General features: G+C 48.1%; 12 protein-coding genes across 12 annotated transcripts; 7 read left to right on the top strand and 5 right to left on the bottom strand.

Moving 5' to 3' along the window:
- Positions 1 to 941: 941 nt before the first annotated feature.
- LACBIDRAFT_297631 (uncharacterized protein) lies at positions 942 to 1,106 on the top strand (the record flags this gene model as incomplete). Its single annotated transcript, XM_001881062.1, has 1 exon — positions 942 to 1,106. The coding sequence occupies one exon, from the start codon at positions 942 to 944 to the stop codon at positions 1,104 to 1,106; it is 165 nt and encodes a 54-aa protein (XP_001881097.1).
- A 105-nt stretch (positions 1,107 to 1,211) lies between these two features.
- Positions 1,212 to 2,489, top strand: LACBIDRAFT_327254 (uncharacterized protein; the record flags this gene model as incomplete). The annotated part of the gene is made up of 5 exons (XM_001881063.1): positions 1,212 to 1,325; positions 1,389 to 1,410; positions 1,464 to 1,805; positions 1,877 to 2,277; positions 2,331 to 2,489. The coding sequence occupies 5 exons, from the start codon at positions 1,212 to 1,214 to the stop codon at positions 2,487 to 2,489; spliced, it is 1,038 nt and encodes a 345-aa protein (XP_001881098.1).
- A 61-nt stretch (positions 2,490 to 2,550) lies between these two features.
- On the bottom strand, positions 2,551 to 4,322 carry LACBIDRAFT_297633 (uncharacterized protein; the record flags this gene model as incomplete). Its single annotated transcript, XM_001881248.1, has 7 exons — positions 2,551 to 2,802; positions 2,858 to 3,225; positions 3,278 to 3,367; positions 3,424 to 3,597; positions 3,648 to 3,827; positions 3,880 to 3,966; positions 4,013 to 4,322. The coding sequence occupies 7 exons, from the start codon at positions 4,320 to 4,322 to the stop codon at positions 2,551 to 2,553; spliced, it is 1,461 nt and encodes a 486-aa protein (XP_001881283.1).
- Positions 4,323 to 6,206: 1,884 nt separating this feature from the next.
- LACBIDRAFT_294359 (uncharacterized protein) lies at positions 6,207 to 11,922 on the top strand (the record flags this gene model as incomplete). Its single annotated transcript, XM_001881064.1, has 15 exons — positions 6,207 to 6,399; positions 6,438 to 6,442; positions 6,479 to 6,566; positions 6,765 to 6,929; positions 6,955 to 6,994; positions 7,272 to 7,506; positions 7,587 to 7,850; positions 7,926 to 7,944; positions 7,972 to 8,379; positions 8,448 to 8,693; positions 8,770 to 9,033; positions 9,085 to 10,511; positions 10,606 to 10,766; positions 10,888 to 11,014; positions 11,039 to 11,922. 15 exons carry the CDS (start codon positions 6,207 to 6,209, stop codon positions 11,759 to 11,761), a joined length of 4,365 nt encoding a protein of 1,454 aa, XP_001881099.1. The 3' UTR covers positions 11,762 to 11,922.
- Positions 11,923 to 11,954: 32 nt separating this feature from the next.
- LACBIDRAFT_235517 (uncharacterized protein) lies at positions 11,955 to 12,348 on the bottom strand (the record flags this gene model as incomplete). Its single annotated transcript, XM_001881249.1, has 3 exons — positions 11,955 to 12,115; positions 12,162 to 12,216; positions 12,268 to 12,348. Coding segments are annotated over 3 exons (297 nt in total), but the record flags the coding sequence as incomplete, so codon positions are not given.
- Positions 12,349 to 13,859: 1,511 nt separating this feature from the next.
- On the bottom strand, positions 13,860 to 14,399 carry LACBIDRAFT_250088 (uncharacterized protein; the record flags this gene model as incomplete). The annotated part of the gene is made up of 2 exons (XM_001881250.1): positions 13,860 to 13,997; positions 14,019 to 14,399. Coding segments are annotated over 2 exons (519 nt in total), but the record flags the coding sequence as incomplete, so codon positions are not given.
- A 3,403-nt stretch (positions 14,400 to 17,802) lies between these two features.
- LACBIDRAFT_297638 (uncharacterized protein) lies at positions 17,803 to 19,377 on the top strand (the record flags this gene model as incomplete). The annotated part of the gene is made up of 7 exons (XM_001881065.1): positions 17,803 to 17,910; positions 17,964 to 18,149; positions 18,202 to 18,417; positions 18,469 to 18,591; positions 18,641 to 18,826; positions 18,875 to 19,225; positions 19,276 to 19,377. The coding sequence occupies 7 exons, from the start codon at positions 17,803 to 17,805 to the stop codon at positions 19,375 to 19,377; spliced, it is 1,272 nt and encodes a 423-aa protein (XP_001881100.1).
- A 186-nt stretch (positions 19,378 to 19,563) lies between these two features.
- On the top strand, positions 19,564 to 20,881 carry LACBIDRAFT_184966 (uncharacterized protein; the record flags this gene model as incomplete). Its single annotated transcript, XM_001881066.1, has 7 exons — positions 19,564 to 19,730; positions 19,776 to 19,819; positions 19,879 to 19,896; positions 19,948 to 20,141; positions 20,197 to 20,341; positions 20,416 to 20,623; positions 20,722 to 20,881. 7 exons carry the CDS (start codon positions 19,564 to 19,566, stop codon positions 20,879 to 20,881), a joined length of 936 nt encoding a protein of 311 aa, XP_001881101.1.
- Positions 20,882 to 21,918: 1,037 nt separating this feature from the next.
- LACBIDRAFT_297641 (uncharacterized protein) lies at positions 21,919 to 23,840 on the top strand (the record flags this gene model as incomplete). Its single annotated transcript, XM_001881067.1, has 8 exons — positions 21,919 to 22,182; positions 22,240 to 22,338; positions 22,401 to 22,503; positions 22,558 to 22,646; positions 22,715 to 23,008; positions 23,062 to 23,110; positions 23,167 to 23,571; positions 23,632 to 23,840. 8 exons carry the CDS (start codon positions 21,919 to 21,921, stop codon positions 23,838 to 23,840), a joined length of 1,512 nt encoding a protein of 503 aa, XP_001881102.1.
- Positions 23,841 to 24,397: 557 nt separating this feature from the next.
- On the bottom strand, positions 24,398 to 24,613 carry LACBIDRAFT_148118 (uncharacterized protein; the record flags this gene model as incomplete). The annotated part of the gene is made up of 1 exon (XM_001881251.1): positions 24,398 to 24,613. A coding segment is annotated over one exon (216 nt), but the record flags the coding sequence as incomplete, so codon positions are not given.
- A 340-nt stretch (positions 24,614 to 24,953) lies between these two features.
- LACBIDRAFT_399461 (ADF-like domain-containing protein) lies at positions 24,954 to 25,933 on the top strand (the record flags this gene model as incomplete). The annotated part of the gene is made up of 5 exons (XM_001881068.1): positions 24,954 to 24,987; positions 25,037 to 25,251; positions 25,315 to 25,356; positions 25,434 to 25,547; positions 25,608 to 25,933. The coding sequence occupies 5 exons, from the start codon at positions 24,954 to 24,956 to the stop codon at positions 25,635 to 25,637; spliced, it is 435 nt and encodes a 144-aa protein (XP_001881103.1). The 3' UTR covers positions 25,638 to 25,933.
- On the bottom strand, positions 25,811 to 26,730 carry LACBIDRAFT_297644 (diamine N-acetyltransferase; the record flags this gene model as incomplete). The annotated part of the gene is made up of 6 exons (XM_001881252.1): positions 25,811 to 25,927; positions 26,001 to 26,033; positions 26,117 to 26,206; positions 26,302 to 26,445; positions 26,496 to 26,543; positions 26,686 to 26,730. 6 exons carry the CDS (start codon positions 26,728 to 26,730, stop codon positions 25,811 to 25,813), a joined length of 477 nt encoding a protein of 158 aa, XP_001881287.1.
- Between the last annotated feature and the right edge of the window lie 40 nt (positions 26,731 to 26,770).

A 26,770-nucleotide genomic window follows, 5' to 3' on the forward strand; every position in this document is an offset into this window, starting at 1 on the left:
TTTTCTTTTTTTCTCTTTCTCTTCATACCCATGACAGATGAAAAGCTGCGATGCTCGTTCCACACAGGACCGTCCCCTAGGACATCCACACTCACGAGCGGGTTAAGGTCTGAGCATTCTAATCATTCTTGATCGGTCCTAGCAGGATCTGGCTGTAACCGGCCAAGCAGCGTATCAGAAATCCGACCGCCCTCATCTTTGCCCGAAGATGCTTCGCCTCGTTGTGAAACGGAGGGTTAATGTGGGATCTGGTCTTGGAATTCGCTGCAGTGATTGGGTGGTGCCGGTCCACTGCTGAGCATCTCGCTTGGCAGTCCTCACCATCCTTCAGCTCACTTCGCAGTGCATGTATAACCTCTACTCTCGGTGGAGGTTTCGTTGTAACTCGATTCAGACTACTCTTCGTCTGTCGTGCAATTTTTTCCTCGACACACTTGCCTCGTGCAAGTCGCTCCATAGCTTGTCATGTTGCCGCAGATGCCCTGTACTCTCTACTTTGGTGTCTAGTGGAATATATCGCGCATTTTACCTCTAACCATAACCTTCTCACTGTCATGTATATGCGTTACTATCTTCCCCTCAACAAATCCAGTCTCGTTTTCTTTCCGCCCCAATCCCTCGTCGATCTGCAAGGACCGTATATCGTTCAAGTTATGATCAAACAAGCTCAGCACGTCTTTTCCTATCATGCATCAGATAACTCTTCAACTCCACGTCGACTACAGCAAAGAAGCAATTCATAACATACTCACATTCTACCTTGCGCAGCCCGAGATTACTGTATCGTCGGGTAGATAAGATTGGTGATCTGAATATGCTAATCTCGGTCGATAGAAAGCTATCGAAACTGTGCTCATAGCGCATATATCTGTCCCGCTTCCTCTAGAGATTCAATTAGACGGAGAAGGCTATGTCCTACGTGGTAGTGAGTTGTTCACTCTATGAGCCTACTCTCTTCTTCATCATCATACTTGAAATATCCAGAACGGAAACAGTGGGATTATGGGAAAGGCCTCGAGCTTAGGTGGGGTGATCAGCCTGTCCGCGTAGCTGATGAGAAATGGCTTTTCATGTTTGAGACGATCCCAAAGTCTTCGCCGATTTGAAGAAGAGGAGAGTTGGAAAAACGAGCTTGAGTAAAGCAATATGTATTCCGAGTCATAACAAGTTATGTTTGGCGTTTTGTTTGCGTTCCCTTTCACCCAACTATCATGTCCACCGACGAAGTCAACCCGTACGAGCTGCTGAGCGTCAAGGTCGAATCCACAGAGCAAGAAATACGAACAGCGTACCGCCAGCGGTCCCTCAAAGTCCACCCAGACAGGGTAGGTCCGCCCTTGTCGATAATGTCAACCAAGCTACATCTTGCATTCTAACAGCACTTCTAGAATCCTAATAACCCAGATGCAGGTAAATACTTTATTCTAAACATTCAGACTTTCATCTCAGCTGTTTTTGCACAGCACGCAAGTTTCACGAACTAAACCAAGCCTACGAACTGCTTCTTGACCCCCTCCGGAGGCTCGCCCTCGATGCGAAATTGCGCGTAAAGCAGGCAAAAGCAGAAAGGTTCAAGAACTACGATAATAAGCGGAAGAATCTTGTCGAAGAACTCGAGGCGAAAGAACGTGAATACAAAAAGGCGAGGGTCGACAAGCAGAAGGAAGAGGTGGATAAATGGCATCAAACAGAAAAAATTAAGGAGGAAGGCAGGAAGCTGAGGGAGGAAAGGGAGTTGTTGATGAGGGCTCGGCAACAACAGGAACCAAGAGCAGATCAGGAAGAGGACGTGCCTCCTGCTTTAGGTCTGTCAACCAGCCTTGAGATCGTCATTATTTTATCTGATGTTGAACCGAAGGAACACACGACACGACAGTCCGACTGAAATACAAGCTCAAAACACATCAAGAACTGACGACGCCTGAATCTATTGCAGCCCTTCTTTCACCTTTCGGAAGCGTAGACGCCGAGAGTATTGTAATATCACTCAAAAACAAGTCATCTTCAGGCAAACCACCGAAATACGTCACTGCCCTTGTTCCATTTCGACAAATCGGAAGTGCTTTCGCGGCCGTATGTGCTAGCAACCAGGGAGTGCTGGATGGTGTAGAGGCGGGGTGGGTCGGTGGTCAAGAGCCGGAAATATTAGTGTGGTTGAAAAAGATGGGCAAACTTGGGGCGCAACCTCAACCGCCTGTACGGCCATCCTCCAGTCTAGGTCTGGAAGGAGACTTGCCCCAGACCGAGACCGATCCCCCATCTTCATTTCCTTCTTTTGTACGCCACCTCTTTTTGCCTTAAATTTACTGAACTGATATAATTCCACGCAGCCCACCTCACCTTTACGGCATCCAATACCCACATCCGCACCTCCTGATCTCACTGCAGCCGGGATAGATTATGAGTCCTTAACACTCATGCGGCTTCGGCAAACGGAGAGGGAGCGGTTGGAGCGGGAAATCAGAGAACAAGAGGATTTAGAGCAGTGAAGTCGACTAGGGATTCATGCCAGCTTTTGTCAGGCTATCCATATAGCAGCCCAAACGGATTTTAATTCTGGACTCCCGCCGCCGCCGCCGCCTTGCGTTGAAGCCTCCAAGCTTTCAACTCCCTTAAGGCAGCCACGAATAACGGAATGACAGCGCTCGCAAATAACGGGGTATATACTGCGTACTTGTGTTCCGCGGGAAAATAAAGCAGCGCTAACATACCAGGATTGAAGAATGCGCGAGACGCCAGCCCAAGGGCTAAAGCTGAGTGGCGGAATGTTTGTTGGAGCGAAGAGGTGGCGGATTCGTACATCTGAATTCCTCTTGTCTAAAATCATGTGTTCTTGTAGTGAAGTGAGAGTACGAACCTTCGTCAATTCCTCCAACGCATCTTCCACATCGCCTTTAACATCCTCCCCCACTGGCATATTCTCAATTTGATCAACGAGCTTTATGATGCTCTTCAAAGTGTCTTGGCTCCCCTTTGCATTTTCCAATGTCCGCCTGCGCAGGAGAGCGTCCAGTTGCCATTCGCGAATCGATGAACCTGAAGCAGTATCGCGGATTCCTATTGGTAATTGTGGAATTCCTAAGAGCGAAAGGAGCTGATGGGAGAATGCTGAAAACGAGGTTTGGAGAATTGGCGCGTCATTCGATTCATCGAAGCTGGAAGAGTTGTGGAGTACTATACCGCCCCATTGAGGGAGGAGGAAGGAGTTGGATGTAGAAGGGTTTCCTGGTTTGTTGAAAGTTCAGCAAGTGGTTGATAGAGGTGCAGATGATATCACCGTCTGCATCTAAGATTCTCAATGGCTTGCGATCCGCTGATGGGACGAAGAGGATAAAGTGCAGAACTGGATCATTAGACGCGCTCGAGGCTAAAAGAGAAATATTCAGCCAGATGATTCGAATATAGGTTGCCAAAAGAACTTGCACAGCGTCCATTCTGCCGAGTTGATAAATACCGTCAAATTTTCATGCGTCAGGCCATACGAGCCATCTTCTAGCAACTGAGGTGAAAAAGCCAAGGGTGCATAATATTGGACTTGGCTTTCGACGGTGAAATTATGGAACATGGAGAGACTTCGAAGTATTGGAGTTATGTGACCTATATAATCTCCATAAACCCTGTGAAGGCGTGGGGTATACAAGACTCACGGTGGATAGCAGTTTTGGCATCCCAATTCAGTATAGCGTGACCCGCCGACGCGTCTTCATTCAAGAGACTGAAGGCTAGACGATAGCGCGGTGAATATTGGGCAACACGGTGTTCTCGATCGGGGAGGGACGAATAGGGTACGAGAAGAGATGACAGGGCGTCGGCGAGGGCGGGTAAGGCTTCATAGAGGATATTAAATTTATGAGAGAAAGTATGTCGGAGGGACCTTACTTTCTTCGTCTTGATACGGAAACAACAACGTCCTGCCGTGTAGCTCTGGTAATCCAAAACCAGGTGCAACGCGGTAGACACCCTCTCCTAGAACACCATCAAAGGCGGATCATTAGGACGCAGTAAAACATACCAAGACTAGAACAATCCGAATCTCCGAATACATGTACGTCAAGGGCCTTCCAATAGTCAGTGGTCCTGCCCAAGTGGTAGTGAAGCTTTTCGGGTAATGTATGGTCGTTTGTTACGAGACATATGTTGATTGGAATGAGAAGCTCGTTATGTGCGATAGCCTCGACACGAGACGAGGGTAATGAAAGTCGATGGATTGTGGTAGTGTGCCACCACAAAGGCAGAGCGAGGATAATTACGAGCCAGTATGAGGCGATGATGGACCGTCTTGTGGCATCCCTCTGGAAGAAGAGGTCGCGGAGAGGATCCATTCCTGACGTAAGCAACAGGCAACGTCACATGAAAACTTGATGAAAACCAAGAAGGCATGGCAAAGATTTCTACTGCCATGGTCTGAACTTGTAACCGCTGATCTACATTCTAACTTCACTTGCAATACAGAGTTTGCCAAATTATTCCTTTGCTAGAGTAAGTACCCCTCTTGCGATTCAACGTGGCTGGTGTGTTTTCGCTTTGAATGCTTTTGAACATCAGTAATTGAGCAAATCAGTTTCCACGGGTTTCTCAACCCTGGCAACCTCCGAAAACCACTAAAAACCTCGAAACATTGAAAAATATTGAAACTTGGCAACCTATGTTGCCTTTGGTGGAAACCCACCGCCCAAATAGCATAATATATACACGATCACTAGTCCCTGACCGGAGAAACCCTTAGACGATTCCTTTTCGGGTTTCCGGACACCCCGGCAACTTCCAAAACCAGTAAAAACCCGGAATCTATTTTGCCATGTTACTGATGAATAAACTTCAATATTCCAGGCCGCTGTTGCTATACTGTGTAAATATTGAACTGCGCCTTAAGTTTCTGAGCACTGGCAAGAAAATCTTCAAGTCGTCAATTATCCCTCCGCCCTCCCTAGTCCAATACAATAAATAGTTCTTTGAAAAGTCAAAAGGGTAGATTAAGTGCCCGTCCAGCGGCTAAAACTCCGCCCTCCCGGTCATGGAAATGTGGTATAGCGAACAAACAATGATATGGTCGTGCTAATCGTGGGGCAGTGATGGAGATAACCTACGGACAAAGGAAAGGTAAATATAAGTAGGTGGTCGCACTGAGACAATCAAAATGTTGGACTCACAGCGAGATCGTGTGCTGATAGGTTTGTGTGATTGAGTCTTTCAAGCAATGACACAGTAGGCGTTATTTCCACTGCCACCGGACTCCTCGTCGGTAGGAAGCGACTCAACCTCTGTCTTCTCGTCGATGGGGATTGCATCGACGGAGGTGATGTAGAATGTGAAAGCGTCCATGATAATTGGGGAGAATGAATGGGATGTGTAAAGGTTGAGTTGCAAGAAAGGAGCTGCGGTTGGAATGAGCTTAAGGTATGTCGCGAAAACTTTGTGGTTTTATAGACGAAGTTACAAGAAGGCGGTGAATGCCTACATATGTTAAGATCCATAGGCCTATTGTTTAGAATTGACAGACAAGAAAACACGAAGGGTGACCTGGCGTACCAGTAATTGTCGCCGCCGCGAAAGGGAGGTCAAGCGATTGAAGACAATAAACCGGGTGGCGAATGCTCAATCTGACAGTGATGTGCCTTGCCTCTTGCCTCAGGAACCCGGATGTTCAAGCTCGGTCAGAAGGGATTATCCTTGTATTCGTTGCATGCCTCACTGCTCGTAAATGTTGAAGACCAAAAATGACCATGCTCGACGCAGTAAAAGGCTTATGGTATACCAGGTGTATCTCATGCGCCGTGAATCCCGAGGTTTTTCGGCGATGGGCGAACTCTGTGTTGCATAGAGGATTATCGTGCCACTGCTCACAGCCTGTTCCCCAACACTGTGTCGACGTCTATTTATTGAGATGTTTGCAACGAAACGGAGGAGGAAGTCAAATTCCAGTCATGGCACTAGTAAACAAAAAGCTTATAAAATGCAGCTGGAAATCCTAAATACGACATACGATGAGAAAGGGCGAAAATGCCACAATTGTGATTGATCGGCGTCACCGTCATCGAAGTTGGCCAAAAGCCGTTGAGTTGCAACTGCTGACAAATATGTGATCCAAATCAAGAATATCCCCCGGGCTTCCCTTTACTTCTGGCCCCCATCTCGCCGATGGAAGCGTTGCGTTTACTACGGCAATGTTGGCCTGGGCTGTTCCTGCTCGCGGACACCCTTGAAGAATGTACAGGCTTCAATTAAAAGCCTCTCGCGATGTTCGACAAGGCGTGTTTTCCCGCGAAGAAAGTGGGGATGGAGAGGATGGCGCCGTAGAGCAACACTTGCCCCAGTTTGAGGTCAACCCAGTACCAGAGAAGAAGCCCTTCAAACGCGCCGAGGGACAGAATGTAGGGGAGCGAGAGGAGACACGTCTGGGTGGGTACTACTTGGCTACACTGTGAATATGTAATTAGCGTACGTAGGGGGGGAATAACGGAATTGTGTGGCGAACCAGGTTCAGCAGAACGACCCATGGGGAGAGTACAAGCACAGTGAAGATTGCGGAGATGGGCCTCGGAGGAGGTTTTTGGTCTGGGCGGAAGGTGTGTTTTTTTCTGGCAGAGGATGGAAGGACGTTTCGTCAGGGTGGATGGATCCTGTTGCTGAGTGTGGTACGACGAGATTGAAAAGGTGGATAGAGAGGGGCGAGTAGAGCGAGGATCCGATGACAAGCATCACGTTTAGAGGCACGTTGGTGGTTGGAGGTAGGGAGAGAGGGAGCTTAGACATGAGGTGATCAGTTCAGTCAGGTTCTTGGAGCATCTACAAGCTCAAATTTAGCTTTCCCTCCAGAGGTGACCCGTATAGGTTGGATGCCCCCTTTGCCAGATTTTTCATCATAGAAGCGAAGAAAGGTTTGGTGCGGCTGGTTGCCTTTTTCGCTATCCTTCTCGACAACTTGGAAGGTAAGTTTCAAAAGATCTTTTTCAGCCAATTCGACGGGATTTTGCCCCAGTGTGGTCAGAAAGACGTACGGTTCTGAGCGCAGTTGATTGCCAGCCAATTCAGAGACTAGGAAAGATACCTGCGCTGCCTCCAACCGGCGTAAGATGGAATAGAGAGAACATTGTTGACCCGACGAAGCTAAGTCGGCGCGTTCTTACGTAATTGAGGCATCCGTCAACAAATGCAAAGCTCTTTGTTTGGTTTCCTGTTGACTTGTGGCTGCACCTTGCTCCCATCCGTCTCCAGCCCACACCCTTTGCCTGCCTGTTCTTTTTTCTGCTTATTGTATTTCCAACAACTAGCTCTGGAAGTATCAGCGCATTCAGGAGAATCACTGTTGCATCAGTTCTTTTGCTTGTTATTTTAAAACTCTCTGTTCTTCGTCTCCTTGAAGCTTACATCCTCTGGCTCTTGCTGAACATCCCCTCAACCGTACCTGGAATGTCTTCTACCAGCTTTGATTCTCCACGTATACCTCCAACTTCCGCTCGCTTTGAAATGCGCAGATCATCATTAACAGGTCCCGCAACTTATGAGGTTCGTTTTCATTACTCGCGAAAATTTCTACACAAATCCGTATACGTTCATGCTTTATTAGCGTCCTGCAAACTTTGTAGCACGCCGCCGCACTCCTTCTCCAGGCCCATCAAGACGACCTTACGATAGCTATGTACCCCCTCGCTCTGCCGACTATCCAAACGTCTACCGGCCCAACAACTATAGGCCTGACTACTCTGCGAGCAGTTACTACAGTCGTTCTCCGAGCCCAGATCGATATCCTTCTCACCGTTCTGCAGAGCCTGAAGTTTGGGACCGTCCAACGTCCTGGCTTGAGAGAAAGGCTCCAGCCGCGCCATCTTCCCCGGCCGCTTCTACAAGGAGTAGAGGGCACAGAGATGACGTATTGGCGACAAGGATGTTTGAACCCTCGGAAGCATGGAAGCAGACTCACGTAGATCGGCCGCGTATTGACACGTGCGTCTCTTTTTCTTTCTTCCCAAGATTCGATGTTGCAGCGTCTTAAATTCGCATTTCAACCAGCGCTTTCTCGTCAAATGACCGATACGCTGACCGCATCTCCCCTGATGGACCATCTCGTCGCTCTCCAGTCCATATTTCTGGCGGTGATCGTTACCGGCCCGGGCCGCCTAAACGAGACTTACATTCATCTTCGCACTCTGATTATGATTCTTATCGACCTAGTAGACGAGGTCGGACTCCTGATCGGACTCCTAGCCCTGCCGACGACCGCAGACGACGAGATTCTGCATCTTCCAGTTACGCTCGGCCTTACGATCATTACGAACCTGCCTATGGTGGATTTACGCCGTCAGGATATCGATCGCGCTCACCGAATGCGAGTAGTAGAAGCGTTTCACCGCGATCTAGAAGTGATCGTGGACGCGAAGGGTATTCCGCGAAGAGGAAAATGTCACGGCAGTCTTCTCGTTCTTCAATTGCTTCTACGCGTGCCTCAGAGCCGGAGACCGGGCCGATTCCAGCTGTCAAACATGGTGGGCAAGACATTCCAACTAATTTGCATGTGTCCGCCGCTCCGCCTAATGTTTCTGAGGCAAACACATTCTTAAATGGAGACAATCAATCCTCCCTAGATTCGAACTTGAAACCTTTGACAAGTGCTCAAACAACTGCTTCTGCTACCCAAGATAATGTGCAAGCTGACTCCACTGTTATTGCTTTGAACGGTGACCCAGGAGCGAAACGTACGATCGCACCATTAACTGAAATCTTCTTGTCTTTTACTAATTATTTTCTAACACCTTTTCGAAACCCACTCAGACCCCGCATCATCAGCGTCGACTCTTCCTCCCGTTAATTTGGTCAATGGTGATCACGATCGAAGCACACCTCCTGGCTTCGTGCAAAGGCAGATGTCTCGACCGGCTTTGAAGCACAATATACTCCCTAGCCCGACACCTTCCGCTACGCCAATGTCTATCAGTTCTTCGGCGACCCCGGCACCAACCCCATTTGTTCATGCGCCGCTCCTTTCAGCTGAAGAGATCTTGAAACCCGAAACGATATCTTCTACATCCAAAGCAGGTACAGAAAAACCTTTTCACCCATATAATGCCTCCCCTCACTTTCTTTTAGTGCAGTTAAATGGAACAGCATCTGCTGCGATGTTACCCAGTTCTCCTTCAACGGCGCTTCTTTCCTCTACGCCTGCGAATGCCCTAGGTGATGCTTCAGATGGCAAGCTGCTATCCACGGCCGATAAATTGGAAGCAATGCTTTCCTACCTAAGTAAAGGTATTATATGCAGGGATCAATCGGCGCCACCAGAAAGGGCGGACGCTATCATGACATTGGCTCACTCCCCAACCACGACGAAGATTGATCTCGCGGCTAAGTCGGACACAAACAGTTTGCCAACAGAGCTGCCCACGTTTGCTGATGCCAAATCAACAGCAGAGGCCCTCCGGGTTGTGGTCATGACGAGGCTTCTTTGCGATCGTCAAAGGCGAGAAGATCGCGTCGACCCAATTCTCTTGCAAAATCAACTCATCTCCCCCGAGTTTTGTGTGAGGGCTGATGCTACTTCCCCTGAAGCTCTGGTGGAAGAAGTGTACAGCGGAGAATGGCGTGAGAGAAGGCGACAGGCATTCCTTGCAGCCAAACCTTCTTTAGAAGAGCATTTGCGGAAGCGGCATGAGCTCGTCGCGGACAAGATTCAACAACTAAAGGAGGATTATACGTCGATGCATGAAAAGTGGAAAGCGCACTGCGTAGCTTTGAATGAGCAATCCAGATCGAGTCTAGCGTCCGAGATTGAGACGATACAACATTCTGGGCGGACGACGAGGAGGTCCACCGCTATCACTGACGCTGTTCGTTCGGATTTGGAGATGGAACAGATCATCGCGAGTTTGGGGAACGACGACGCCACAGATCCTAATCATCTATCTGTTAGGAATCTCGCAACGATACCTGACATGGTCTCTGTGACGCATGGTCAAGTCGATTATGTGTTTGACGACACAAATCACGCAGTGGAAAATCCAAAAGAGTATTACGGGCCTCACACGGGTATCCACGATTGGACAGATGAGGAGAAAACCATATTCATTGACAAGTTTGCTGCGTTTCCAAAGCAGTTTGGTATCATCGCGGATTACCTGCCGAACAAGACCTCTGCACAATGTGTCGATTATTATTATCTGCACAAAAAGCGACAGATTGACTTCCGCAAGATCGTGTCACAGTTTGCGCCCAATAAGCGTAGACGAGGTGGCACAAGGAAGAAGAAAGGAAATGGACTGTTGGCAGATATTGCACAACATGATGCAGAGGTCCATCAACGTGACGCGGCCATTCCTGCGCGAGCGACTCGTGGGAGGAAAGCGGCTCAGCCTGAGTCAAGGAAATCTGTTAATGCCAGAAAGGCAGCAGTTCAGTTTGAAGATACGCCGACTTCTACGCCTACACCTGAACCCGAAGCAACTCGAGGGAGACGACGGAAAAGCGGGCCGAACCCCGCCCCTTCAACGCCTGCGACACCTACACCTTTCTCGGCCCAGGTATCACATCCTCTCGCTCAGCCACTAAGTGAGGTTGCTTCTGTTTCCGCAGTTTCCGTCGTATCTGCAACTGCAGATGAGGATGAGATTACAGTACGTTCATTCCCTCAATTTTTTCTTCCTCAACGGTAGCAAACCCAACTTTTGTGTTCCGCAGGAAGAGGAACCCCGACCGATAAAGAAGGCAAAGCGACCTCGGAAAACTGTCAAGTCAGCAGCCATCATAAACGACGAACCGGAGGGCCCTTCTACTGAGTCAGTTGTTGCATCCGGCGAATCAAGCGAGCCTACCTCTGGGCTAAAGAGAAGTGGCGGCGTCATCATTCAATGGGATGAGAAAGATAAAAGTCGGTTGACATGACCTCTAGCATTCTAGTCTGGCTTTCTCACAAGAAATCTCGCCAGAAACTTTCTTGACTTTATTGGCTCAATATGGTGACGACTTCAAGCGGATAGCTGCGTCAATGCCCAACAAGGTATACCCAACACACTCTCGTCCGCTCGTACGCTGATACACAGGATGTCAGACATCAATTCAAGTTCGCAATTACTACAAATTCAACGGGCCTGCGTTGAATTTTGAAAAGGTTGCAGCTCAGGCTCCCAAACGATCGCCTACACCGGAATCACGTGACGGCTGGAAAGAACCTTTTACGAGTACAGCGAGGCCTGCTCTTGTTTCACCTGTCGTTGACACGGCGCCTCCGATGGCCTCTCTTACACAGGATAGTCCTGCGGTCACAACCGCGTTACCCTCCACATCAACCTTATCATCCAATTCTTCTCAGCCACAGGACGCAGCAAGACATTCTGCTGAGGCAACGTCTAAGCCCTCTCTGACTTGGATGAATGGTATTGGCTCGCGTCATATGACTCATCCTATGGCTCCTGCAAGACCAGTAGACACGCCTGGAATGTCGCCAAATCATACACGACATTACCCAACTGCGACCTACGACCCACCGCCTCTCAACGCTCGCCCAGGTAGCGTCGCTTATCCGACGCCCAATGTATATTCGTCGTATACTCAACATAGTCTTCCCTATCACAAATATTACTCCATGCCTCCTCGCCCTCCGATTCCGACTTCTGCACCTATGCATCACAGTCTCCTTGATGTTCGTGCTGCTGGAGCCGCCTCTCCAACGGCAAACAGAGCAGAAAACCCTTATTCTGCCTATTCAGTGCCCCCTGCGGCGACTACCTCGGAAGTGGCCGCTCTCCGTCGACCCTATTATTATCCTCCTTGATCTCTTTCTGGAGCTTTTTTATTTTCATTCCTGCACTTCATATCTCCGTGATAGAGAACTCTGCACTTATATTTATTACACCCTAAGTAATGACAACCTCCACGTAATATGCGTTATGTATTATTGTTAAAACAGACGTCTCTATAGGCGTTTGTTCATCAAGAGAAAATATGTACTGTCTGGCAGTGTCATATCAGCGACGTCCCTCTACCATGATAATGTGGTATCCAAAGTTAGTTTTGACAAGACCAGATACTAAGGGTTTATCGACCGTCGAAGGGGTGAGCGCAAAGGCGACATCCTGAAATGCGCCCACCATACTTCCACGAACCATCCATCCAAGACTCCCACCGGCTGCAGACGGTAAGTTTGTGTGTAGATACGAATGAAGTGGCGTCACCTTTCGCCTTATCTTCTGAGTACTCTTGCGCGACTTTATTGAACGCCTGACCTTCCTACTTCCCAACACCTTTTAAATCAGCTGAATGAAGAACCACTGGTCGAACCTGAATCTTTTGCAAAGCCTCTGTCGCTTTAGAATGCTTCTCGCATAAGATATGACGAACATTAACGGCAGTCGCCGCCTTCAATCCACTCTTGCTCTTGCAATATCATCATCGGTTTAGCCAACTTCTCCAAAAGGTCGATGAAAGCGCACCTCTTCCTTGCCCTTGCCATCATCCGCACTAGCCCTTGATTTGGACTTCCCCTTCTTGTCTGCAGACTTCTTCTCTGACGCGGAACCCTTCTTTGCCATGAAATTGAGACAAGAGGAAGTTGGAACCAATGCGAGAGCCGGGATTGGTCATGTGGCTGTGCAACTTATCGAAAACTCAAAATTTGACCAGTCTTTCCATTCATCTGCCGCCAGGACGCCATGGCGGACAAAATTACTCGTATCGCCATCGTTGATGCCAATCGATGTAAACCAAAGCGATGTGCGCAGGAATGCAAGAAGGTGCGCCGCATTGCAACAGCGATCTTCAACCGTTAGATAACCTGTTGTCTCAGTCATGTCCTGTAGTGAAAATGGGTGCGGCAGATTCATCAGTCACCGAAACCTATATTCAATTTTCGTTTTTCAGGGAAGCTATGCATTGAAGTAAAATCTAGCGACAAGATCGCATTCATCTCCGAGTTCTTGTGTATTGGGTGTGGTATCTGTGTCAAAAAGTATGTGCTACGCCGTCGTGGATATAATTGTTTCTCAACAACGTTAGATGCCCATTCGAGGCCATTGCCATTATCAATCTACCAACGAACTTGGAATCACAGGTTACCCATCGATATACCGCGAACGCGTTCAAGCTCCATCGACTACCCACTCCACGTCCCGGCCAGGTACTAGGGCTCGTAGGAACGAACGGTATTGGAAAAAGTACAGCATTAAAGGTTCTTGCTGGGAAGCTGAAGCCAAATCTTGGCCGTTATGACGTACGTTCGTGCAGGGCTCCTCACATAACCCAACACCTCATCTTATTTCAGGATCCTCCCGATTGGCAAGAAATTTTGAAGTATTTTAGGGGGTCAGAGCTTCAAAATTACTTCACAAAAGTTCTTGAAGACAATCTAAAAGCGCTCATCAAGCCTCAATACGTCGACCACATCCCGAAAGCCATCAAGGGCGCTTTGACTGTTTCCCAGATGCTAGATTCTAAGCTGGAGCTCGACAACAAGCAGAAGATGTGCGACGAACTGGAGTTGAACCATGTGCTCGACAGAGAAGTTGGTCATCTTTCCGGAGGAGAATTACAGCGATTCGCCATTGCCATGTCTTGCATCCAAAGAGCAGACGTGTGAGTTCGAACCTCTTTTATGGCGATCCGATCTTAAGCCCAACTTCATCACAGCTATATGTTCGACGAGCCTTCGAGTTATTTGGACGTCAAGCAGCGTCTTAAAGCGGCTCAAGTTATCCGCTCATTGCTCACGCCTGATTGTTATGTCGTTGCCGTCGAGCACGACTTGTCCGTTCTGGATTACCTATCCGACTTCATTTGTTGTCTGTATGGAAAGCCCTCAATGTATGGCGTAGTAACAATGCCTTACTCCGTTCGAGAAGGTCTGCATCCCCTTGTGTTCATGTTCGTTGCTGCGCTCAGTGTCCACACCTTATAGGTATCAACATTTTCCTGGACGGCTTCATCCCTACCGAGAACTTGCGATTCCGCGAAGAATCTCTTTCATTTAAAATGGTAGAGACGGCCGAGGAGCTTGCAATCGACAAAACCCGACACTATTCGTACCCATCCATGACTAAAACCTTAGGATCATTCAAACTCACGGTGGAAGCTGGGAGCTTTACCGATTCCGAGATTATCGTGATGTTGGGGGAGAATGGTACAGGAAAGACCACCTTTGTTCGGCTTTTGGCTGGCGACACACCAGACGAGGAGGCAGACAAACAAACTCTGTCTGTCTCGCTTAAGCCCCAAACAATCTCACCCAAGTTCCCTGGAACCGTCCGCATGCTGTTGCTTAAGCAGATCAAGCAGGCGTTCATGCTTCCACAGTTCCAGACGGATGTGTTGAAGCCCATGAATTTAGAAAACATTATGGACCAGGAAGTGAAAACACTCTCAGGAGGAGAGCTGCAACGCGTAGCTATTGTGCTTGCTTTGGGTATGCCCAGTGATAACCTCTGGCCGATTCATGACTGAACTCGTATTCTCAACGTCTAGGCAAACCAAATGTCGCCGTTTATCTCCTTGACGAGCCGAGCAGGTAGCTCATTACTGTTTTTGACGAGAATATTTCTTATGATGCTCTTGTAGTTTCTTGGACTCGGAACAACGTATCATTGCGAGCAAAGTCATCAAACGGTCTGTTCCACCAATCGATTTTGCGTTAATTTACGCCTGACCTTTATTGTCGCAACTCAGCTTCATCCTCCACGCCAAGAAAACGGCGTTCGTCATCGAGCACGACTTTATCATGGCAACTTATCTCGCTGATCGCGTTATTGTCTTCGAGGGGCAACCAGCCATTTCCGCCACGGCCACTCCGTAAGCCGAAATATTGTTTTTCGAAAGATCGCAATTTACACGCTCTTTCCTAGACCACAATCCCTTCTATCTGGAATGAACAGGTTTTTGGCCTCACTTGAGATCACTTTCCGACGTGACCCCACTAACTTCCGACCACGTGTAAACAAGTTAAATAGTATCAAAGATAGGGAGCAGAAGGGTGGGTCCTCCTCACTAATTTTGACCCTTCACTTAACTTGGATCTAGCTGCTGGAAATTATTTCTTCCTGGAGGAGTAGACGGCCTGCAGACATGTGGCATTATCGAGTGGTAGGTAGACTGCTTGCAGCGGAACGATCCTGATTCACCTTGTATCTATTAATACGAAAGTCTGTAGTTGTAAGTTTTAGTCTCTGCACTGAGCGACCTTCAGCCGTTCGCGGCGCACTGGGTGGAGCTTGGGCTATATGGAGGAAGAGAGTTTTCGGCAAGGGGGTGAAATGCGGAAAATGTACCAACACTCACAATTTTTTCGTGGGCTTGGCTGACCTCTGACGTTTTTTCGAATGTTTTTTTGTTGTATAGCCTTCGTTCACTTTACAGTCATCCACCCCTTAATGATACACCACCCCCATTTGATACACTTTTGACTAGCCAATATCTCACTCAATACTAGACCGATTTTTATGAAACAAGTTGTAACAAGTTGTAACAAGTAGTACAAACTCATATCTACCACCGTACATAATTTGGATGCAATTGAGGCAGAATTGGCAAAGCTGTGGAGCATACAAAATGGACTGTTTTTCAGAAATAGCCAAATACAGTCACACCCCTCAATGATACACCCATAATCTTAATTTTTCTTTGTGAAATGTGGGTCAAACATTCTGAAATTTGGTACAGTGATAGACGCGAATTTATCTGAGATTTTCATGTAGAGAAAGGTTGTGCTCAAATCTGTTGAAGCTAATTTCTCATTTTGGGTGTATCATTACACCGCCAAATGATAAAAATGTGTGAGAGACCTGGAAGCCAGGGCCTGATCCCGAGCCTGCGCCACCTGTCAGACATGCTGATGTAACATTTCCCAAGAGTTGAAAAACGACTAATAGCATCATGTCACCAGGTTGATGTTGCCTTGACGTTTTGGTCAAACATCGGGGACAGCTGGGGCGCTAAGGCCAATGGCGGAAATTCAGTGGCCTTCAACTCAGCTGAGCGTTTAGACAGCTGGTTGATGTTTTCTGTCATCTCTTACAGCTAAATGCACATCCTTTGTATTCCTCTTTTACAGTGCTTTGCATTGCCGTTTGCACACCGAAATCGCAAAAATTATGTTTGGTTTTGTATGTTCGTCACAGATTGTCACGCATCAGGACGAGATCTGAGCACTTTGGGAATTTTGTATTTCTTAAACCCAACTTTTGTTGCGCCTCAGGTATCGGATGAGATGCGCGCGCGAATCATTGTTTGCCATGATGAGCAACATCTTTCACCGCAGGAGATTGCAGGCCTTGTTGGACGTTGCGTCTGGTAAGCGGTCTCTTACTTCCCGATTTGAGAGTCACGGTACAACACACACAAACACGATTTCCAAAACTCGTTGTGCAAACGGCAGTGCAAAGCACTGTAATATGTTTCATAGAGATAAACTTCAATTCGAAAGCATAAACAAAACAATAAATTGTAGGGGGAGCACAAGAGTTATTTACATCTACTCTATCTAGTACCCACGGGACTTGGCTCACCCACATGAAAAGAACTGTGTGCCGTGGTTGGTTATGAAGTTGACGCGCTGGTCTCCCCACTGGTTCAGGTTCGACGTGGTTGGTGGATGGACATTCAACGTGGTTCGCGTATGGGTGTTCGACGTGGTTGGTGAATGGTCGTTCGACGTGGTTGGTGAATGGACATTCGACGCGATTGGTAGATGGACGTTCGACGTGGTTGATGGATGGGCGTTCGACGTGGTTCGTGGATGGGCATTCGACGTGGTCCGTGGAGGTGGGTATTTGACGTGGTTCGTGGTGGTGGTCGGCACTCGTCGCCGTTCGTTGACAGGTGCTGGGCCCTCATTGGAGGTGGTGGTAGTTGCAGCCCTGGTTGCCGTTCTTTGACGGTGATGCTGGGCCCTCGTTGCTGTAGGTGGTGGGCTGTTGGTTGATCGTTGTATTCATTCGTTGATGGTGGTGGACTGTGGTGGGCGCTCGACGTGCTTCGTTGATGGTCGTGGGCGCTCGTCACCCTTCATTGACGGGGGTCGTGGGCGCTCGTCGTCGTTCGTTGATGGTGATGCTGGGCCCTCGTTGTGGGAAGCGGTGGTGGTTATTGGCCCTCGTCACTGTTTGTTGATGTGGTGATGGGCCCTCGTCGGTGTTCGTCTGGGGTTTGATGATGGTGAAAGGGACAATGGGCTTAACAAAAGCCCAGAGCAGTGACAGATGGTAATGACCGCGCACAGGCGCACGGGTGTGGAACAAGGACAACCAAAAAAACAACATGAGGGAGTTCACAGGAGGGCATAGACCACTGGGTAACAGAAGCGCAGGGTTCAGGAACGAGGATGGGAGCAACTTGGCAGCCAGGCGAGGGGGCGGTGACGGTTGTGGTGAAGAAGAAAGCGAGTTTGGGTTGAAGTTGGGTTGAAGTTCGGAAATAACCAAACATAGCGCGGAGTTTAAACGACTTACAGAAATTTTTGAGAGCTTGTCGCACGGGCCTTTTCATGTTGAGCTCAAAATTCCCCCATTCTTTCCACCTGTAAAAACTTGGGAGTGTCCATTGTATCATTTTATTACTTTCTTACGATTAATTTGTATCTTAAATACACTATTTCGTTGCCCGAAGAAAATCGGCAGTACATGTCTCCCCAAGAAGAGTCGTAAACCTGTGGGTCAGCTGTCGAGCCGCTGGGGCTAACATTTACGCCCCAAGCTCCGACACACCTGCCATCCATGCCGAGGCAACCTCCATCAAAAACCTGTCAAAGCGGAGATTCGTGCCAGATGCCATCAGCATTTCGAACATTCATTTGGCGGTGTAGCAGGTGGATGACTGTACCTGATCGATCACATGACCGAATGTCCTGACCTCACCCAACCTCACCTCCAACTGATTATCGAGATGGAAAGCAAGTTAAACACAGACGGAATATTGCTATTCGAACAACCCTTTGCACGAGTTCGTGGGGTAACATAAGATGTTGTGAACATTGCAAATCCTTTGGATTCTAGGTGCCTTATGAGAATTACCGCAAGATTTTTCGGACATCGCAGAAGAATGTCGAAAGGGAGCTGGGAGCTGTCCTGAGCACCTCAAAGGATCTCAGTTCCCGTGCTTCCAGCAGAAGCATTGATCAGGAAGCTGCTTTGAAGTCCGTTGACGGAATGATAGGACGTGTTGAAAACCTCAAGCGAAAGGTGCATTCCATGACCCACCCTGACTCTACGCTCTCACATTTGGCAATAACAGCTGTCGTATTTACACGAGACGGCTGGTAAACCAACCCAAGACGTCATGCGAGAGCGTCTACATCACCTAGCCACGATCGAGTCCCTCCAAAACTCGAGTCAACCAGAGTTCTCACGATGGGCCGATACACGGTTGGATCGGTGGCTTGTAGACTGGTGTTTGCGGAATGGTAAAGAGAACACTGCCCGAAAGATCGCGAAGGAGAAGAATATAGAGGTATGTGGGGTCTCCATCTCCTGCGCAGATAATTTCAAGTGAAGTCCAAAGACTCTTGTCGATATCGACCTTTTCACAGGCATAAAGCGAATAGAGGACGCCCTTTCCAAACACAGCTGTACGGACGCCCTCGCTTGGTGTAGCGAGAACAAGAGCGCACTTCGGAAAATAAAAGTGAGATCTTTCTTGAGCTGTATTGACCATCTTTACATTGTCACGTTAGAGCACCTTGGAATTTGATCTCCGCCTGCAAGAATACATTGAACTCTCCAGATTGCGACAAACTACGGAAGCTATCGCGTATGCGAAGAAGTACCTGGTTTCATGGCAAGAGACCCACCTTTCCCAGATACAGCAAGCGTCCGCGCTACTGGCTTTTCCGCCCAACACTCGCTGCGGTCCTTACAAGGTTCGAAGGTTTCCTTGTGCATTAATTGAAGGTTCAAGTTTTTTTTAGCGGCTGTATGATCCATCACGATGGAATAACTTGGTTCGATCATTCCGTCTTGCAATCTACAACTTGAATACTCTTCCCACCGAACCACTTCTCCATCTGGCGCTATACGCCGGACTTGTTGCCCTCAAACTACCGGCATGTTATGACCACGCTACGAAAAATGTCGATTGTCCTGTATGCGACGGTGAATCTGGACCAGGGCTCTTTCCATTGGGATTGGGGAGGCTCGCTGAAGAGGTCCCCTTCAGCCACCACGCAAACTCAACGATTGTCTGTCGAATAAGCGGGAAAATTATGGATGCGGACAACATGCCGATGGCGTTTCCTAGTGGTCATGTATATTCAAGAGAGGCATGTTCCCTTTTTTGGTCAATTCCACGATTATTTGACAAAGTCAGCAGGCTTTGGAAGAAATGGCGGCGAGAAATGATGGTATTGTTACTTGCCCTAGGACAGGAGAAACTTGCAAATTTACGGCATTGAGAAAAGTGTTTATTTCATGATTTGTACAGAAAGTATCAATGTAGCTAAGAGGGATCGTCCTGTACCCGCGCTAAGGTTTCATGCGTTTTTCAATGTTCACTTCCAACTTACTTTGGTTGTATTTGGTGTGAGGCAATCTTGCGCATGTTTTCGACGATACAGAATGGTTGCTTCTTTCTCTCTCTTTACTCAGAGCTTGCTCTCTAATGGATCCTCTTCACCAAAGAATTCCATTCACTAAGGCTCCATCCACCTTGGAACGATCCCCTTTAAACGTACCCAGCTCCAATACCCCGCTTTCAAACACCATTTCCTGGCATGAACTCAAAGACTGGCAAAGAGACAATGAGTACATCCTTACTGGCTATAGAAGGTATGCTGTCTTGTCGTAAGAGTTCAAAGCGCTAAATTTCCGCAGAGCTCAACTCCATTGGAAGGGCTGCTTTACCTCTGTTTGGGCATGTACGATATTTACCACTCTTGGATCATTGTCATTTGGGTTAACGAGCTGGGACTCTTAGATCTTCATAACGAAACAAGTACCCTTGTTCCTCCGTTGCCATACGTTTTTGGCTAATTCAGGTCACCAGTTAATATTCACTCTCATTTATGGGGATCTGCGCTGTTCATCTACTTCCTAACGACCTTTTACCCTGCGTACGTTCAACACCACGAAGAGGCAACATGGAAAGATATAGCTATCATTGTCATATTTCTACTTTCCGCTGTATTTTGCCTCACGGCAAGCGCCTTTTATCATGCTGCAAGCTGTCACTCTAAAGAGGTACGACACACACGCCGGAAGGCTATCTAAGATTTGATTAACCTGTTTGTTTTAGGTCTCATCCCGTTGCCATGCATTAGACTACTCCGGAATCGTAGTATTGATTGTGGGGTCGTTTTACCCGTCCATCTACTATGGCTTCTTCTGTGACCTGCGCTTGAAAGCATTCTACTTGACCTCCATCACTTTTGTGGGCGTTTGTAAGTCGTTCTCTGATCATGATCGCACGTCATGTCATCATGATCTTCATCCATTTCTGAACGGCATGATCTAGGCGCAGCCTACATTGTCCTAAACCCAGAATATGCGAAGCCAAGTCATCGCGGGGCTCGCACGGCAGTCTTCATTGGTCTAGGATTGTGCGCTGTAATTCCCGTCACCCATCTGTCCCTAACACATGGTTTCAACGAGCTGATCTCCAGTATGGGTTTCGGTTGGCTGCTGGCCTCAGGTGCGCTCTACATAGGCGGCGCCTTACTCTAGTACGTATTCTCCGTCGCTTGAGTTCACGATCCTTCATACCATTCACCATTCATGCTGAACTTTTAATGGTTTCCGAATCTTACTCCTTGTTCATCAGTGCAAACCGCATCCCTGAAAAACTGGCACCTGGGAGTTTCGATTATTTCTTAGCTTCGCATCAAATATTCCACGTTTGCGTTGTCCTAGCGGCGTGGGCGCACTACCGGGGGTTGCTGACGTGCCTCCATTACCGAATGTCGCATGCCTCCTGCCTGTAAGCCATTATTTTGGAATTCCTACTCTCTGTTCCGTCGTGCTAAGTTTTGTGAGTTTTCTACACCTTGGGTGAGAATAAAAAACATCCTTTTACTCACGCTTTCTTTAACGGCTCCCTAGATTCCATCGAATCCCGATTTTTCTGCGTGGCCGTTATCCCCATCTGCGTCGAAGCCAAGTTTCGCTCCCGCCTGTTGCCAACCACTTTGGGATTGCTCTTGTGACTTTGCCACGTCATATCTCAAGTCTAGATTATTTTTTCCGGTTATAGACGGCTCGGACACACATGCCTCAAAGCACAATAATGTCAAGTTCTGGTACTACATGGACTCCAGGACTCTTGGTGCTTGATGTCCCTGTAGGCAAGGATGATACTACGTATGTATATGTGTCTGAATGTCAGAAGCTAGAATGCAAAGACTCGCCATTGACAACCACACCAGACTGGGAACTTCAAGAATCTTGGTAAGAGATCAACATTGATATGCCGTCCTAGCATATTTCCCGCTGACGGGGATGCGCAATTGGCACCGATAGTCCTCTCAACCACATCCGAGTTGCTAAGTTCGAAATTGACGAATTCGCCGGGTCAAGCTGGTCTGGCTATTCAAAAATGGTCAATGGATTGCTGTGGCGGTTCTGAAACACCCCCAAAGAACCTGCAGCCTCTGGTCCACGCCTCTCATGTTATATTGCCTTGCCATGCCTGGCAAGCGCTCCACCACGTGCCGAAGAAGCAATAAGATTCGGGGCACCCACTGAGGTTGGTTCTGTTCACTTCGGGACCGACCTAGTTGACACAGACTGCGATCATCTAAAAAAACGTTGTCATGAGATCCTCGATTCGAGGAGGCGATTCCGCGCGTGACCGAAATGAAATGCAAGTTATGCCGGTGCCCGCTACCAGATCCAAGATTTTCCCTTTTTCCCGGGTGCCATGCAGTTCTTGGGTATAAAACGCGACGCTTTTATCAAGCTTATTCACCCCGGCTGGAGCTGAACATATTATACCCTCCCTCGACCCAGATTTTCGCCCCACATGCCCTACTGCCTTGGCCTCCACTCTGCAGCCAGGACCTTCTTATCCGCGGGATTCGCGACTCATTTCACTGTGGCCGTTATTATATTCTTATTCATCGTTTTTATAACCTCTTCATTGGAGGGCGACGAGGTCGATGCACCGGTATCCTTGCCAGGCAATCCTCTCTTGGCAATCTTTCCTTTCTTTCGCAAGAGATACGACTTTATCAAATGGGGGTTTCACGCTACTGGACAGAACACTTTCCAATTTCAACTCTTGCGTGTAAGTTCCACAATGGCCAATATGTCTAATAAGTCGTCATACTCTTTTTGCTGGCAGAACAAAGTGATTGTCGTCTCGGGGGAGAGCGCACGACAGGCAGTTTTCAATGCAAAAGGTCTTGACCTTACGGAAGGTTTCAAGATTCTCTCCGGAGCTGTGCGTTCGCCCTCCCCCCATTTTACGTTCTCACCCGATTGAGCGCACTTTTTTCGATTCAGATACCTATGGTGCGCGGCGTGACGTCTGATCTTCAGACAAAAAGAATTCAACTTATTCACAAACGTTTGGCCAATGTGCAACGAAGCGCATCACTCAGTGCCCGTAAGTCTTCTTTTCCCTGGAATTTTCTGATGACGGCATTGATTCTGGTTCTAGTTATTCCGCGTCTTCTGGAGGATTCTCGGAAACAGATGGAAAGTTGGGGTCCAGCCGGGACATTTGATCCATTCGACAAGGTCTACGAGGTTGGTGAATGTTGTATTTTAACACCGCCTCGCATTGATTAATCGCGATTTTTGGCTGTCTAAAACAGCTTATATTCCAGCTTACCATGCGCAGCCTATCTTCTTCGGAAATTTCAGATGACCCTGCCACCGTCGCGCGTCTCAAGAAACTTTATGATCTCCTCGACGTCGGGACCACTCCAGCTACTGTTCTCATCCCGTGGTTTCCAACACCTGCTATGATCAAGAAATTATGGGCCACTAAAGAAATTTATGACATCGTCTCTCAAGCCATCAACGCCAGACAACAAAATGGAATCCGTCAAGACGACACTCTCCAAATGCTTTTAGATTCTGGCGACGAGAAACTTGTAATTGTTGGGGTAAAATTTCTTCAGCCTTAATCTATGAACGCCTGTTTACTATTCCTCAACAGTTTATTATGGGGCTTTTGATCGCCGGAGCCAGAGCTACAGGAACCACAGGTCGGTAGAATGCCCACCTTTTTCCGTGTCATGATTCTCATTTCCATCGCGTTCAGCCTGCTGGCTAATTACATACCTCGGAGGTCATCCCGAGTGGCGGGCTAAGGCAGCCTCTGAAATTGAATTTCTGTTGGCGTCCACTCCTTATTCATCAGATATTTCACAACCGTTATCATCGCGGCTTTCCACGATCCCCCTTGACGCTTGGGAGTCATCAACTCCCGTCCTTGACGCTATTATTCGAGAAACGACACGCATCGCTCAACCTCACACAGCTATGAGACGCAATATTGGTCCAGAAATTTATATCAACAACAAAATAATACCCACTGGGGCCTACGTTATCTATCCTTTTAGTGATGTCCATCTCGATCCTGAGATATATCCAGACCCGTGGAAATTTGACCCGGGGAGGAGAGCTCCTGAAAAGACGCCTTTCAGTTATGTTGGTTGGGGTGGAGGTATGTGGATGTGTGCGCTTTTCCTTGTCACATCAGAGGCTAAAGTATTTTGTTTCTCAGGTAAGACCATGTGTCTTGGAACGCGGCTGGCAAAGCTTGAGCTTAAGCTTGTGACTGCCATGTTTATACTCGGCTTCCAACATTCAGTTGTCGATAAATCCGGAGCACCATTGAATCCACTTCCTACACCGAACTGGAACGATATCCTGTTCGCCCGACCACAGCAAGGCTCGTTTACCAAATACGAGAGAAGCTCGTTGCCATTGTAAATATTCTAGACGTGCAAATTTGTTTATCGCGGTGGCCCTCTTGCTAATTATTCTCTGGCCTGGCCCATGGTCGCGCTCAGTGTCCTTTCTTTTGCCTCCGATACCCATACATTATTAATCCCACCAATAGAGAGAAGATTAGATGGACTTACTGCTGTATCTATCCTTGGCTCACCACCCTTGCACCCTAACACATTATTCTGTATGTATTGCATATCTATCCATATGTATTACGTATGTACGAGACAGAGCAGGCTATTAGATTTTACATATGACCATCACTGATAGAATCTCGAGCGTCCCTGATTGAGAAGTGTGTCCAAAGGGACCGAGGTGTGTTTTGAGGGTCCCCGAGAAGTAAGGGAGAAGATACGATGGGGAATACATGGATGCTATTCCAAAGTCAGTCTGTCGTCGCCGTATGAGACACCTCGCGATTTTCTCTTTTTGCTTCCAAAATTTTCCTCTAAAGCTCTCGCCTCCATGCGCTCCTTTAGCCGAGATAACGTGAGGAATTGTTGTTTTTCCTCCCTCTCCCGTATTGCGTACTTGATTCGCTTCTCCCTCGACGGCTCCCATTTACTTTTCAAAATCCTCCTCACAGCTTCTGGACTGATCCTAAATTTCTCCGCTAACAAGGGTGTTGTAAACTTCTCGGGATCATGGTGGTGTAGCTGACGGAGGCCATCCATGGCCTCGCGGGAGAGTTTGCGGGGCGGTGACCATCCTCCTGGGAATTCCTTGCGTATGGTTTCACGATGAGCTTTCCATTCGTGAGGAGTAGGTTTCTCAGGAGGAGATCTGAGGTGGGCCGGGGGTGTATTGGGTCGAACACCGTTGACTGCGTCGTTGTCTTCCGAAAGGTCTATAACCGCGTCGTCGTCGTCCAAGATAGAGCGTGGTGGAGGGATACTTTCGAGCCCCCACTTTCTTCGTGCCTCAGGCGAGACCGAAGTAGCGTAAAAGCGAGCAACGACTCGCTTTGCACAGATGGATGCGCAGATGGATTGTAACATTGAGAGCAAGCAAAATTATTTCACAAATGCCAAGTGGATAGGCCGGAGTTTGCCGATCTACCACTCTGCAGCTCCCATCTCACTCAGAAACTCCATAATGGCCGACTTGTCTGATCCTACTATCAACGAAGGCACGGTTACACAGATATTTTACGATCTCCTTTGACATTCGATTCATAGCCTACCTCGACGTACGTTCTGACAAGTCCGAGACCAACTGGCTACTGCTCGACTACGAGACCGACCGGTCCGACAAGCTTCAGGTCACAAAAACCGGAACAGGGGGCCTTACTGAGCTCCGCGAGGCTCTTGACGAATCCAAGGCATCGTTTGCATACGCGCGTGTTTCCTACTCAAACGACAAGGAGTCAACGCGCGAGAAATTCATACTCGTGGTCCGTTTGTGTTTCGTCGTACGATTCGCTCCCAACCGTGACCGCCCATGTTGCATTTGACAGGTGTGGATAGGGTCGAGCTGCAAAGTAATGAGGAAAGCAAAGGCAAGTGACAAGCAACATCATGCCGCCCGCCTATTTTGGTGCAATTCTCATGGAGATCCACATTGTTATCTGTACAGATCTCCGTACACGCTGCCGATGTCAAGAACATCTTACGCGTGTACTCGATTGAGGTTGCCGCTCGAGAGAAAGATGATTTGAATGAGGATCCCATCGTTACAAGATTACGAAAGGCAAGATGATTACCACCCTTTTCCACGGGTTTACAGCATTCTGACGCGCTGTGTAATCAGGCTGGGGGGGCGAGTTATGACGGCGTTTAACGAATGACTGTATACCACGACCTTGTAAGCTGCATCATCGGGTTTAAGACGTTTCCATCCTGGATCTTCATCTCTCGCTCCCATTCTATGTCGAGGTGGAACAAAGACTATTGTAAATCATCTACGTCTAGTTATCCTGGCTTATGACGCATATTCCGCCGTTGGCAGACGGGTCAAGCAAACGTTTTGAGATTAGCGATTCCTTCCTCCTCGAGCCTCATGCCCATCCACTCGGACATGGACTTCGCCCCGAGTACCTTCTCATAGAATTCAATGGACGGCTTGTTCCACTGCGATGGGATCACAAAGTGTATCAAATGCGTCACAAACGTCCCGGATGTTTCTCTGATGAAACAGACTCACCTTGAGGACAGACCAGTCAAGCCTCGCGCAATTCTTCACACACGGAGACAAGGTTAGCAAAGGTCCGTTTCCATCCTTGTAGTGTTATAACGGCAAGGTGCGGGCATGATAGTTACCTTTTCCTGTGCAATTTTTCCCAGCTGGCCAAAGAACGCCTTGCCGACACCTCCACCCCTGTGGTCAGGTTTCACATAGAGATCTTCCAGCTTTCATTGGTTCGTCAGGGCGATTTGAAACAGTTCATAATATTATAGAAGAAACGGTGAGAGTTGTTCGGGGTAATATTAGGTGACAATCTTACATATAATCCAGGTCGGCCCGTCCACGTAGAAAAATTGAAGAAATATAGGGCTAGGCCTATTGGTTCACCTGGCGCTTCCACAGGACCCGAAAACGCAATCAATGCATAGGCGCAAGCTGGGGAGCCGAAAAGACTTTCGCGCAGCTAATTCCTGGTGGTAGATATGCCCCTTTCCATCTGGAGACAAAACTCACGAGTTTCGGAGTTGCTTTGACCGATTCTGGTTCTTTCTCATAGGTAGCCTACGAGAACACGGTCACAGTAAGCTAATTATTACTGCGAGACTTTTGATTGGGATGACGAACAAGATCGATGACCAATTGCAGAATAATATTCTGACGAATGAATCAAGTTCTGGATAGAAGAATACGATATAGTTCATACCACATCGTCTGGCGTAGCTTGTCGAATATGAAAAGATGGAGACATTGGTATATTGGCGGATATATTCAGGCTTGGTGTGCAATAA

This window comes from Laccaria bicolor, genomic scaffold, assembly GCF_000143565.1.
Source record: "Laccaria bicolor S238N-H82 LACBIscaffold_12 genomic scaffold, whole genome shotgun sequence".
NCBI classification, from domain to species: Eukaryota; Fungi; Basidiomycota; class Agaricomycetes; order Agaricales; family Hydnangiaceae; genus Laccaria; species Laccaria bicolor.